The sequence below is a fragment of the Amaranthus tricolor genome, chromosome 5 (assembly GCF_026212465.1).
Source record: "Amaranthus tricolor cultivar Red isolate AtriRed21 chromosome 5, ASM2621246v1, whole genome shotgun sequence".
Lineage (NCBI taxonomy): Eukaryota > Viridiplantae > Streptophyta > Magnoliopsida > Caryophyllales > Amaranthaceae > Amaranthus > Amaranthus tricolor.
Window position 1 is genome coordinate 30,542,721 of NC_080051.1, and position 13,071 is coordinate 30,555,791.

The following is a 13,071-nucleotide window of genomic DNA, read 5'->3' on the forward strand; positions in this document are numbered from 1 at the left end:
AATCTAGGCTAGATTCTGCCTAGATTATGACATGGGTCATTTGATTAAAACGATATTTAATTTAAACTGTGTATCAGGTAAAACACTAAAATATAATTATGGTAACCAAGTTGGTTTATCATACATATTAAAAATGCTATAGTTGGCAAGGGAATCTCAAACCAGTCTAGATTATGATCGGGGTTATTTGATTAAAATGCTATTATTATCAAATTGTATGACATACTCCCTTTTATTCACTATTATTATTGTCCAATTTGATTTTGACACGTTTGTCAAGCACTATTTCAGTCATAAATATTTTTAATTGTGTTTGAGTAAAAGTTATAATAAGTTGATATTAATAAAATTTACATTAAAACGAAAAAACAAGATCTCACTTGACTATATTTTAACCTTTAGAATAAAATACAAATTAAGAATAATGGATAAATAGTGTTAAAAAGCAAATGGAACGATAATAGTAAATAAAAAGGAGTATACAAAACTAAAATATGGTAACCGAGTTGTTTCAACATGTATACGTATAAATATGAGTGTTGAACACACATTTTATATTAATATTCTGAATTCTTCCCTGAATTAGTCAACTCACTTGACTTTCCTTTGTCTTCTTCTTTTATCCCTACCCTAAACTTTGTATATAAATAGAAAACTAATACCTTGAAAATATTTATTACTTTTACAATACGTTAAAATTAACACAACCTAAAGAAATAATGGCCGAGCATGATCATGATGATGATCATGATATAATCCCATTGCAAGCATCGCCTGGATTTCGATTTTTTCCAACAGAAGAAGAGTTAATATCTTTTTACCTTCGCCAAAAACTTCGTGGAGGAAGATCTGATCATATCAATCGAGTTATCCCTGTGGTTTATATCTATGATTATAATCCTTGGGATCTTCCAAGTAAGTTAACGTTATATGTATTTACTAATATTATGCTTTTAAACAACATAACTATTATTTTTAGACAATTTTCTTCAACTTATCTATGTAAAGCTTTACTCTCAAGTCTCATGGGAATGAGCTAGATCATTGTAAAAAAAAAAGTATAATTAATTTTCAATATTTTTATGTATTTGTGGTTGATTAAAGGAAATCTAAAATTGAGTCGGCTAATTAGACTTAACAGGTGTAGACTTAACAGGTGTAGTGGCGGATCTAGTGTGATATCACTGTGGTCACTTGACATCACTTAAACTAATCCAAACTAAAATCAAATATCAAATTTGTGTAATATGTATCACATAATAAATTGACATCACATTTTTTTTTCCTGAACTGAATCTGCCATAGAACAGGTGTCATTTGATTCAGAATTCTATTAATATCAAATTTGTGTAATATGTACGACAGAATAAATAACGATTGAGTTGATTTTATAGTGTTTAGTACACCTCGTATTAGTATTTTAATTTTACTTAGAATTTTCAATGAGACAGCCTCAACACAAGCAATTTATATGCTATTAATTTTGTATTATTGGATTATTTAATCCATTTATATGTTGCATCTTACATAAACCTAATTTCTTACATAAACCCTAAATTTTTGTTTATTGTTTAAGCTAATTATTTTTGTAATGATGCATAAATGCAGATTTATCTGGGCAGCAATGTAGGGGTGATCCACAACAGCAAGAATGGTTTTTCTTCATACCAAAACAGAAGAAAGAAGCAGCGGGTGGGCGTCCGAACCGCTTAACAGATACCGGGTACTGGAAAGCAACCGGATCTCCTGGGTTTGTTTATTCATCAACTCAGAATAAGATCATTGGTGAGAAGAGGACCATGGTATTCTACAATGGAAGAGCACGTAGTAGATCAGGATCTAAGACTGAATGGAAAATGAATGAATATGTAGCCGTTGATGAAGATTATGATCAAGCCTCCGCTTCAACTAATCCTCCTCCACCTGTAAGTATTTTCCATGATCATCATCTCAATTAATTAGGATGATCGATCCTAATAATTGTCATTTAGGGTTACTTACATTTTCTAAGATTAATCACGCCATGATTAGCTCCGTAATATATATCTCTAATAATATATATATGAGAAAAATAAAAAATAAAAATTGAAACAATATCTCTAATTTATACCAACACGTTGGTGGGTAAATAGGCAATTGATTAAAATTCTTGAAACCGTCTCATGCTAAAACTATCTCTATTAATTGATCTCTATACATTCTGCTAGTCTCTTGAGAGACGGTCTTTTTAAGATACATATCTCAAGTTCAAGCCATTAAAGATTAATGTCTACTTACCATATTCTTAATGCCTACCGGATCGGCTCAATTAGAATTGGTCTCTCAATTTGTGATATACATTATGTTTTTAAAGTGATCGCATATAATTTTAAATGATTAGTTAGAGAAATAAATTAGTTATATGGGTTCATCTTATAGCGAGACAGTCTTAAATAAGACGAGTTAATACCGAGTGTTCAAATAAGTTACAGTTTTACAAATTCTAGTTAATAAAAAAATCCGACAAATCCAACTTAATTAAAGGATAAAATTGTTGAGCGCAATTTCATAAATAGAGATAGTCTATATGAATTAACAAAAATCTAACTCTCAAGCTCTATATTACCAATTTAACATAATAAAAATAAAATTAGAGTCTTTATTTTCATATATATATATATATATATATATATATATATATATATATATATATATATATATATATATATATATATATATATATATATATATATATAATGCAAACAGTCAATATAATCGCATAATAAATTACCCCTGACATAAAATTAAGTATAATAAATGTCAAATTGATTATACACAATATATTGTATCAGAAAAAACAAAAACTTTAATTATTTAAGTAATAGGTAGATATTGATTACCTTATTATTGAAATTTGTCGATGCATTCTAGTGAAAATTTGACAAACTAGGTTTAACATGTTCTAATATATGTTGTGATTGATCATCAAACTTGCTCAACTATGAATTAAGTTTGTTTTAGATGATTGATCTAGCTTTGTTGTATAATAATCAAGTTTTATAATGATTGATCAAACTCTAATGCTCAATTTCATTATGAAGAAATATTGACACGAATTACACAATAAAAAATCTGATGAGATGCTTTGAATCAAGACTTGTAAAATTAAAATCAGTCTAATAATATGAAATTAGTGCACCATATTATTATTTTGCACCACTCCTCAATTGCCTCATCACTAACCTATGATCTTCACTCTCCGCTTCCCACTTCATTCTTGGCGAGGGAAGGGTGACGGGATGGAGGTTACCATTTTTGGCGTTCAAATGGGCGACGGGACAGGTAGTCGTCATTTTCTGTTAGACTAGACGACAGGATAAGTTGGTCGCCGTCTCGTCGCCATGTTTACAGGAGTCTTGGCGACGGCCATGCGTCTAGTTTACATTTAGCGTCCACCAGAAAGGCTGTCGCCCAGTCCACCTTTTGCTCATTTAGCGATCACATGGCGTTCAAATGGACCGTCGCCATTTTGTATTTTATTTGTAGTGCTTGCTCGCACTCCCTAATTCTAATGTTGGTGCGCTCTATTTTAACGTGCTTGAACTAAAGACCAACTAGTATAGTCGATCATGCCCATTATTATTTCTCTATAACTCTTGCGTTCTCTTCATCAAACTTATATATTGTGACACGGTTTGACTTGTTTTTCCGATTCAGCCCGCGTCATTAAGAGCTTTTTGGAGTTCTTAGAAGCTTCTAGATTTCTCTTGTATATACTATAATAATGTAGAGTATTGTACATACTTGTAGAACTATCTTGATACTAGTAGAAAAGTCGAGGGTAGGAGATGCCCTAGAATTCTCTAGAGGCAACCATGTAGAGTAGCTAATAGAACTCTCTAGAATTCTTTAGGGGCTTAGCTATCACTATAAATACCCCAAACCCCCTCATTTGCAACTCACTCAAGTTGTGTACAAGCATTCAAACAATACAAAGCCTTTCCACGGAAAAACTCTTCCTCAAGTATTCGATCCCTTTAGCTTCTTCAAGCTTAATTCTCTAAGTTCTTCATACTTTAGACACATTCTCAAGGCTGAGCTAGTGCAATCTATGGCCATTGTCACTAGTGCCGCACGATTTTCATTAAGTCAATAAGTGAGCCCGTGACATATTGCATAAAATGCAATTTTTAGATAATACTCCACACAATATCATCAACATGTAATCGCTTATGTAGCTATATGTACATGCTAGTGAAATACAAATATAAATAGGAATAATATTGAATATTGTGCGCGTATAATAAAATTTAAAGGAACATCCATTTTATAACTGCCTCGGATGCTAGGGCAGAAGAAGTATTCTATGATGATAAGCACATTGATAATTAATATGTTTTTGTCGATCTTTGAGCCTAAAACATGGAATTTTGCGACTGAATACAACATTGGAAAATATTCTCATTATAGACACTAATAAACGTCTAAAATATACCCCTACATTACATTAGGCATTAAAAATATACCACTAAACACACCCAAACACACACACACGCACGCACACATTTATTGATAAACCCTATATGTACATATAAAAATCAAATGGAAGATAGTTGTCAAAACTTTTTACAAACATACAGTTTATAAGTGAAATTATTACTCTAACCTCTAAATAGTGGTTTTGTTAAACATGTAAAATTTACTACTTTGAGTAGCAGTTTTCCTACGTGAAAATTAATAGTTAAATAAATTCTCACTTTCGTCCTACATAAATAATATTTGAGAATTATTTTCTTTCTTTGTGTAAAGTTCAAAACATTTTGTTTTGGAGCAATTTTTTGGTAAAAAAACTCAATAGATACCCCATAAAATTTATATATGCATTTTACCCTTATATAAAAAAATATTCTTTTTGTCTTAAAAAAATGTCACCTTTTTATTTATTAGTCCAATAATTTTATCGTGTAGAAAATATACATACATTTCCAAATCTAAAAGTTTCACTTGACAACTATAAAATGCCTTGTGGGACTATATGTGGTCTAACAATCCTCTTGACGTGACGAAAATGCCTTGTGGGACTATATGTGGTCTAACAATCCTCTTGACGTGACGAAAACGAAAGCCATCATTTTCTTAAGAAACTTTGTGTAATGTTCCCACCTGTCGTCAACTTTGGGAAATTTCAAATCAATGTCCGTAATTTGTAAAATGGGAAATTTCACATGGTAGCATTTAATTTTCATAAAACGCCAGTGGTATTACTTTTGTAAGATTTTTCCACATGATAACATCTAATTTATGCATTATCTAACTGCTGTAGTATTTTCTGTTAAAGTCTTGTTAATTTCTGTTAATTCATTATTTTGTAAGATTTTTCTACATGGTAGCATCCAATTTTTGCTCTCAAATGTTTAATTCACTATTTTAACATTTAATTCACCGATTAATTTATCAACGCCCTTAAATGTTGTAACAATTTTATTTTCATTTAAATTATTGGCATTTAAAGTTCAAAAGGTGCATTACAAACACTAATAATTCAAAAGACGTATTTTATAAGCTCAAAAGGTGCATATTATAAGTTCAAAAGGTGCATTCCAAACACTAATACAAATCGTTACAACATTTAAGGGCGTTGATAAATTAATCGGTGAATTGAATTAAATATTTGAAGCAAAAACTGCATGCTACCATATGAAAAAATGTCACAAAATAATGACTTAAACAGAAATTAACAAGAATTTAACGGAAAATGCTACGGCAGTTAGATAGTGTATAAATTGGATGATACCATGTGGAAAAATTTTACTAAAGTGCTACTACTGGTGTTTCATAAAAACTTGATGCTACCATGTAGAATTTCCCTTTGTAAATTAACATAAAAAGACAAAAAAAATAATAGTAAAATAAACAAAACCCAAAAAGGTTAATTAAAATAAGAAAACTCTCACCCTATCAAATCTTACCACATAAGGCTGATTTGTTAACTTTATAAATTTTTCGTTATTTATTAAGACCTCCTCTATTTTAACGGTAATTGGAATTTAATTGTTTAGGCAGAATCAGAATATATAACCCCAAGGAAATTGGTAGGGATTTCTTTAGTTTAGGTCATATACCAATTACCAAATAGTTAACAACATTAACACTTACTGCCCATTTAGTTAGTGGTACTAAATAACGGCAGTATAAATGATTTATAGTGTATAATTTTATCAAAATTTTCATATAATTCTCATGATGATAAAACTTTAATCACAAAAAAGTTTTTTGTTTGTAAATTTATCATTTAATATCACCTCTCATAATGATAATGCATTGTAATGAATATTATGAAGAAAATAATGTTATTAAAGTTGGACAAGCATGGTCATAAAAATTAGCCAAAAAATTTTTCAACTAAAATTATACAAATTTTTCATTTTCATATCTCAATTTATTACCACGCACCTACCAAACGAATGTTAATATTATTACCTTTTCATTACTTATTGCATTTTATTTCCTTTCATTGATCATTTACCTAAGTTATATCAAACCGCCCCTTAATATCTAGATAAAAATAATAAGAATGTTTGAAAATTTATCAAACAAGTCCATTATACATGCATTATTCTTATTCATGCGCAATTAAAAATAATATTTAGAGTCAAAATTGTTCATAACAACGTGGAAACAAAAAAGCAGCAATTATAATGAATAATTTGAATTAAGATAAATTTTAACATGCATAAAACTTGTTTAATGAATGTTACAGCAAAAGGGAGACTTCACAGTATGCAGAGTTTACATAAAGTCAAAATGCTTGAGAGCATTTGATAGAAGACCAGCTGCACCACCCATTAACAGATCACAACCATTAATAACACTTCATCATCATGATGATCATCAGCCAAGTTCATCTAATCATCATCACCATCAAGATGATCAAACTGATCCACAAGCAAGGGCACAGATTGTAAGGTGTATCTCAAGCGAAAGTTCCTCATCATCAGGAGATAATCAAGCAGCTAATAATAATAACAATATTATTATAAATAATCCGTCTGAATATCACTACAACAATAATGATAATAATAACAACAATATGAACATGGATATTGATGAGCAGCAAACAACTGTATGGGATTGTGATTGGGATTGGGATTGGATAAATTGGAGTTTTTCCAACTTTTGATAATTTTAGATTGAAGACTTGTCAAGCTAAGTCTTATGTTAATTTTGTCGAATTGTAATATTAAGCAGATGGATAAAGTAGTAGGTAGATGTATTACTATAAAGCCAACAATTGGACTAAAAACTTTAAGTTAAGCTCAAAAATTGGTTTTATATTGCATTATATCTACTTATTTTCAATTGAATTGTAGTGTATTATTATTATTATTATTATTATTATTATTATTATTATTATTATTATTATAGTGAAGTGGAATTATTGAAATAAATTTATTTAATCTTTCGTCTTAATTTGTATTATTGATTTATTTTTCTTAAAAAATTACTCAGCTAATTTTTTTTTTCAAAAAAGTTAATCTTGATTTTATGAACCAGGCTTTTTTTTTAATCTTTTCTTATTAATTTATATTGCTACTCCCTCCGTTCTTTTTTTATCTTTCACATTACTATAACGGGTAGTTTTAAAAGTTTTTTCACTTTAAAATACTTTCTATTTTTAAAAAGTTTTTATCTCACTTTTACCCCTTAAAACCCCCTCTTTTCTTTTAATGTACCCCTTTTCTTTTATTTATAATTATTTTCTCTCTCATACTTTCAATACAATCATTACTTCACACTACTATTTAATTAAAATAATACCCACTACAACCTTATATTTCCAATACAATCATTACTTCACACTACTATTTAATTAAAATAATACCAACAACAACCCAAAAATTTTATCTTCCTTAATATGTATGAAAAACCCAAAGTGAAAGATAAAAAAAGAACAGATGGTGTATTATTTAGGGCAACCTAGCTAGCTGCAACCTTATCCACGAAAGGCAGATTTGTCGAATTAGAGTATTATTGCTTTTATTCATCCCTTTTAAAGTAATTTCTATTTCATCTTTATTTTCATGTTCCTACATTTTTTATATAGTAGTCAAGTAACCATTTTAAATGCAATTTTTAATTAGTGAATAAGACAAATAACAAGTGAAATAAAAAAAAAGTGCAGATAAGATTGAAAGATAAATTAAATTTGTGAATGAAATTAAAAAAAAATTATAAATCTCATTACTAAAAGAGAAAATAATTTAAAGTGATACAACTCTAAATAAAAATTAGATTAAAATTAAAAGGAATTCCTGTAATGTGCTGCCCAGCCCCAGCTGCTTCATAATTTTGTTAGTTTCGCATAATATTTGTCGGTCTTTTTATGTAAAGTTTATCGAGATCAGTTCATTTTATATGAGATCGTCTCACTAAAAGATGAATACATATAATTAGTCAATTTTTTTAAAGGATCATTTTAAAAAATATAATTGAACATTTTAACACACTAAATATACATGTGTCAGCACAATAAAAATGATATAACCATAAAACCGTCACATTTAAAATTTATGTATAAAGTTTAAGTTATTGACGAACCAACCCATATTTAAGGGGGTAATTCACCCCAGGCCCATTTCCAATAGATATTAAAAAAAATATTTATTTATTTTAGTTAAAATTAACTTTTAAATTTATTTATACAAAAATTATGTATATAATAATATAGGACATCAGTTGTTAAATGATTGTTTAATTACACATATATGAAATCATCAATGAAAAACAATTTTAAAATTTGAGAACATAGAGACAAGAATTATTGTAATAATTTATTATAACTTTCATTTCAATAAAATATTAGGAGTAGTTCTAATTTTTAATTTTTTTCTAAAACATTGTGTGATAGTTTTTATGCTGGCATATTGTTTTTCAATGATGTTTGTTGATTTGAAAACCACAAATTGGCTGTTTTGAGTCTTAAAATTTTACTCCCATCATTTCAGTTTGATTAATATCCTCCTTCATTGTAAAAAGCAATTTCAAATATTCTCATATTGAATATTTATAATTTTAAATACTTATAATGCTCACACATATCCTACCAAAGTAATTAATTTTAACAAAATCTTGGTGAATTGATTGAAAGCTACATATGAATATTAGCTTGATATCTACATTCAAATAACCATGACCTCTGTTATTCGAGGTTTGAATTGTGATGTTTATATCAAACCAATTGTTAATATTCTTAGCTTAACGCTTACGGGATCATGAACTAGACTTAGTGCAACTAACAAGACCCATATAAGTTCAACACATACCCTAATAAAAAAAAGTCAATCATACATTATCTGGTTAGACTTTTCATACACATATTCACCTATTATCCAACAAATTTATACACTCATATCCACTCTAACTGGAGTGAATGTAAAACAAAAGCCGTAAAATTTTACCCGTTTGTCATCCCTAATTATCCTATCCGCCTCAACTCAACCTAGCCTACCGTCTAGTTAAGATTTTGTCTCCCCAAAACAAATTTCACTACCAATTTTTTAATCATCTTTCACAAGTCGAGGATCTCACTACCACAAACTCTTTATCAAAGGATATGGTCTCTTTCACTATCATCTATTATCTATCACCTTCGGTCCCTTTTTAGACTTTAATCAATGTTTCTCTATGAGCAAAATATATTTAATATAGATCATATTATTAATTTGGGTAATTTATCATTAGTTAAAACCCATCTAAGAGGGTTCTTTGCTAAGAATGATACAACCTATTCGCTATCAGCTAAGAATGAACCCTAGTTACATCTTTGGTAACCTATTAAACATTAGGCGGATTTATTCTCAGCAAGAAACCTCTTAGGTGGGTTTATTCAAAAATATATCATAGGTCAATTTATTCTCAACGGATCACAAATAAATTGTATTATTAATGACAAATTTCCCTAATTTTCAAGGATTCAAAAAATTAACGTGAAAGACTCCTAAAGCCTAATTGGTAGACCAATTCTTGATTTGCAGGGATCTCATATTACTCCTAAATTACTTGTTCAGTGGTTTAAAACATCATAATCAAATCAGCAATTGACCGAGTAAACAAATGTCTAAATCAAATCATCAAACTTATACATATTTTCACTGTTTTTTTAAAATCAAATAACAAAGAAAGAATGGTTTGAATTTTTTTGCTTTATCAAATTAATATTCCAAGTCAGTAGATTTGCTTCTGTGTAATAATCTAGACATATTATGTTTAAGCATAAATTTATGATTTGGTGAAACAAAATCTAGTTTCTCAAAAAAAATAATAAGAATTAACATAAAATTATTTGATTTCATATTATACACTTGATTAATCAAAGATATGATATGCTGACATGATAGATTTGCACATAATCTGGTATAAAAACAGCTTTAAGCAGCCAATTTCATGCAGAATCACATAAACAACAATCAATTTTCCAAACTGTTAATACTTTGATCTTGTTTTTTTTCTTTTAAGAGCTCTTGGATTTGAATATGGGAACTATAATAGCCTTATTAGCGACTTCCTTTGTTCTGTTTCTCGCTTCAATGTTGTGGAGGATACTTAATTGGCTATGGTTTACGCCTAAGAAGCTAGAAAAACTATTACGGAAGCAAGGGTTTTCCGGTAATAGCTACCGTATGTTGTTTGGGGACATGAAGGAGTTTTCGAAGATGTCGAAGGAAGCGATGTCGAGTCCAATCGAGATCTCGGATGATATCGTGCCTCGTGTTCAGCCCTTCACTCGTCAAATTGTCAATAACTTTGGTACTACTACTTCACATATACTTCACTTTGTAAAGTTGCTTACTCAATGCTTGTTGGTCGAAAAAATAGCAAAGATAATCTGCAACTTCACACAAATAAAAAGTGGACATGATTTTTGGCTCCGTATCAAGGATATACACAGTTTGTATTAGAAACTGTTATAAAAACTGTTTTCTAACTCGGAAATGCTTGATGTGCTTAATATTTTGCAGGTAAGAATTCTTTTATATGGTTTGGCCCAATACCATGCATCAATATAATGGAACCTCAGATGATAAAAGAAATATTGATGAAGTATGAGGATTTTCAGAAGCCGAATTCGAACCCGCTTGCCAAAATGCTTGTCAAAGGGCTTGTTGCCTATGAGGGTCAGAAATGGGCTAAACACAGAAAAATCATCAACCCTGCATTTCATATGGAGAAGCTTAAGGTTCAGTAAACTTGTACATCTACCTCTTTCTATTTTCTTAATTCCCGGGATCTTTCTCGAGCCAAGTGATTCTTTAGCCGCATCCTCCTTTATGGATAAGAGTTGCCGTCTTCCTTCCCTCTCTAGAGATCGTAGTTTCTATGGGCGGGATACACCGAGTACAATGATGATGATCATTGTGACAGATTTGACTAAAACACCATCCTCATCATCACACCCAGTAGACCCTGCTAATATAAGCTATGAGGGTTGGATGACGGCAGATCGCTCCTTTATCAAAAGAGATAATGAGATTCGATCAAAATGAAAAACATAAAGCTAAAAGAAAGTAACATGTAATGAAGTAATCATATCTGTTTCTAAAACTGTTGCAGGGTCTTCATGGAGAATTCTATGTGAGTTGTGATGAAATGATCAGTAAATGGGATCAAATAATGTCGGAAAGTGGATCGTGTGAGCTTGATGTTTGGCCGTGCCTTGATAACTTGTCCGGTGATGTTATCTCAAGGGGAGCATTTGGCAGCAGCTATGAAGAAGGGAAAAAGATATTTAAACTTCAGAAAGAGCAAATTGCAATTGCCATGAAATTGCTTCAACAAGTCTACATTCCTGGACTTAGGTATACATAACATTTCTTTACTTTGAATCTCCGATGTAGCTATTAAGTGACTGCCACATAAGCGGGTTTTGGAGATTAGGTAGCAAATATCATTTGTCTAAACAAAATTGTATCATTTTTCATGGCCGTTTTTCGAAGGTTTTTGCCAACTAAGACAAACAAAAGGATGAAGGAAATCAACAATGAAATGCGAGTTTTGATGAACAACATCATCACCAAAAGAGAGAACCAAATGAAGATGGGGGAAGCTTGTAACGACGACTTATTGGGTATTCTATTGGAATCGAGTTTGAAGGAAGTTCAAGAACACGGGAACAAGAAGAATGCTGGACTCACCATTGAAGAGGTAGTGGAAGAGTGCAAGGTGTTTTACCTTGCAGGGAGAGATACCACTTCCGTCTTGCTTGTGTGGTTGATGGTGATGTTGGGCAAGCATTTGGATTGGCAGATTCGTGCGAGGGAGGAGGTTCTGCGTGTTTTTGGTCAAAACAAACCAGATTTCAATGGCTTAAATAACTTGAAAGTTGTGAGTATCTAAATCCTTAGTAGTGACTTTGCATACAAGAATATAGGCCTAAAGCCAAAATAAATAAATAAATAAATAAATAACCATGGAGTCATTATTGTGAAACAGGTGACAATGATACTTAACGAGGTTCTAAGATTATACCCACCGGTTATCCTTATGTACCGTATGATCCACAAACCAACACAAGTTGGTGACATCTTGCTGCCTCCAGGAGTGCAAATCTCAGTACCGACAATGCTAGTTCACAATGACCCCCAACTTTGGGGGGAGGATGCTGCTGAATTCAACCCTGAGAGATTTTCCGAAGGTGTAGCTAAGGCAACTAACGGCCAAGTTTCCTACATCCCTTTCGGCTGGGGTCCACGAATCTGTGTTGGGCAAAACTTTGCGATGCTTGAAGTGAAGATGGCTTTGGCAATGATATTACAACGCTACTCATTTGAACTGTCACCATCTTATTCTCATGCACCGTTCCTGGTCACAAGCCTTCAGCCCCAACATGGAGTTCCCATGATCTTGCGACGAATTTAGAGCAGATCAAGGAATAATGTCCACACAATGTGGTACATGGTGTACTTACTACTACGCAATTCAAAAATTAATGCTAAACGTGTGTTTATGTCAAGCAAGTAGGTATTTTCAAATCGTTTGTTATTACATTATTGTATCAAAATACTACAAGAAATGCTAAATGATTTATATGTTACA

The 13,071-nt window shown here is 30.9% G+C and overlaps 2 protein-coding genes across 2 annotated transcripts; both read left to right on the top strand.

Annotated features, from left to right (window-relative positions):
* The first annotated feature begins 702 nt into the window (after positions 1-702).
* On the top strand, positions 703-7,341 carry LOC130813166 (NAC domain-containing protein 90-like). Its single transcript, XM_057678926.1, has 3 exons — positions 703-915; positions 1,609-1,925; positions 6,740-7,341. The coding sequence occupies exons 1-3, from the start codon at positions 720-722 to the stop codon at positions 7,157-7,159; spliced, it is 933 nt and encodes a 310-aa protein (XP_057534909.1). The 5' UTR covers positions 703-719; the 3' UTR covers positions 7,160-7,341.
* Positions 7,342-10,511: 3,170 nt separating this feature from the next.
* LOC130813273 (cytochrome P450 CYP72A219-like) lies at positions 10,512-12,982 on the top strand. Its single transcript, XM_057679072.1, has 5 exons — positions 10,512-10,785; positions 10,998-11,215; positions 11,590-11,834; positions 11,973-12,360; positions 12,469-12,982. Exons 1-5 carry the CDS (start codon positions 10,512-10,514, stop codon positions 12,892-12,894), a joined length of 1,551 nt encoding a protein of 516 aa, XP_057535055.1. The 3' UTR covers positions 12,895-12,982.
* Positions 12,983-13,071: the final 89 nt, after the last annotated feature.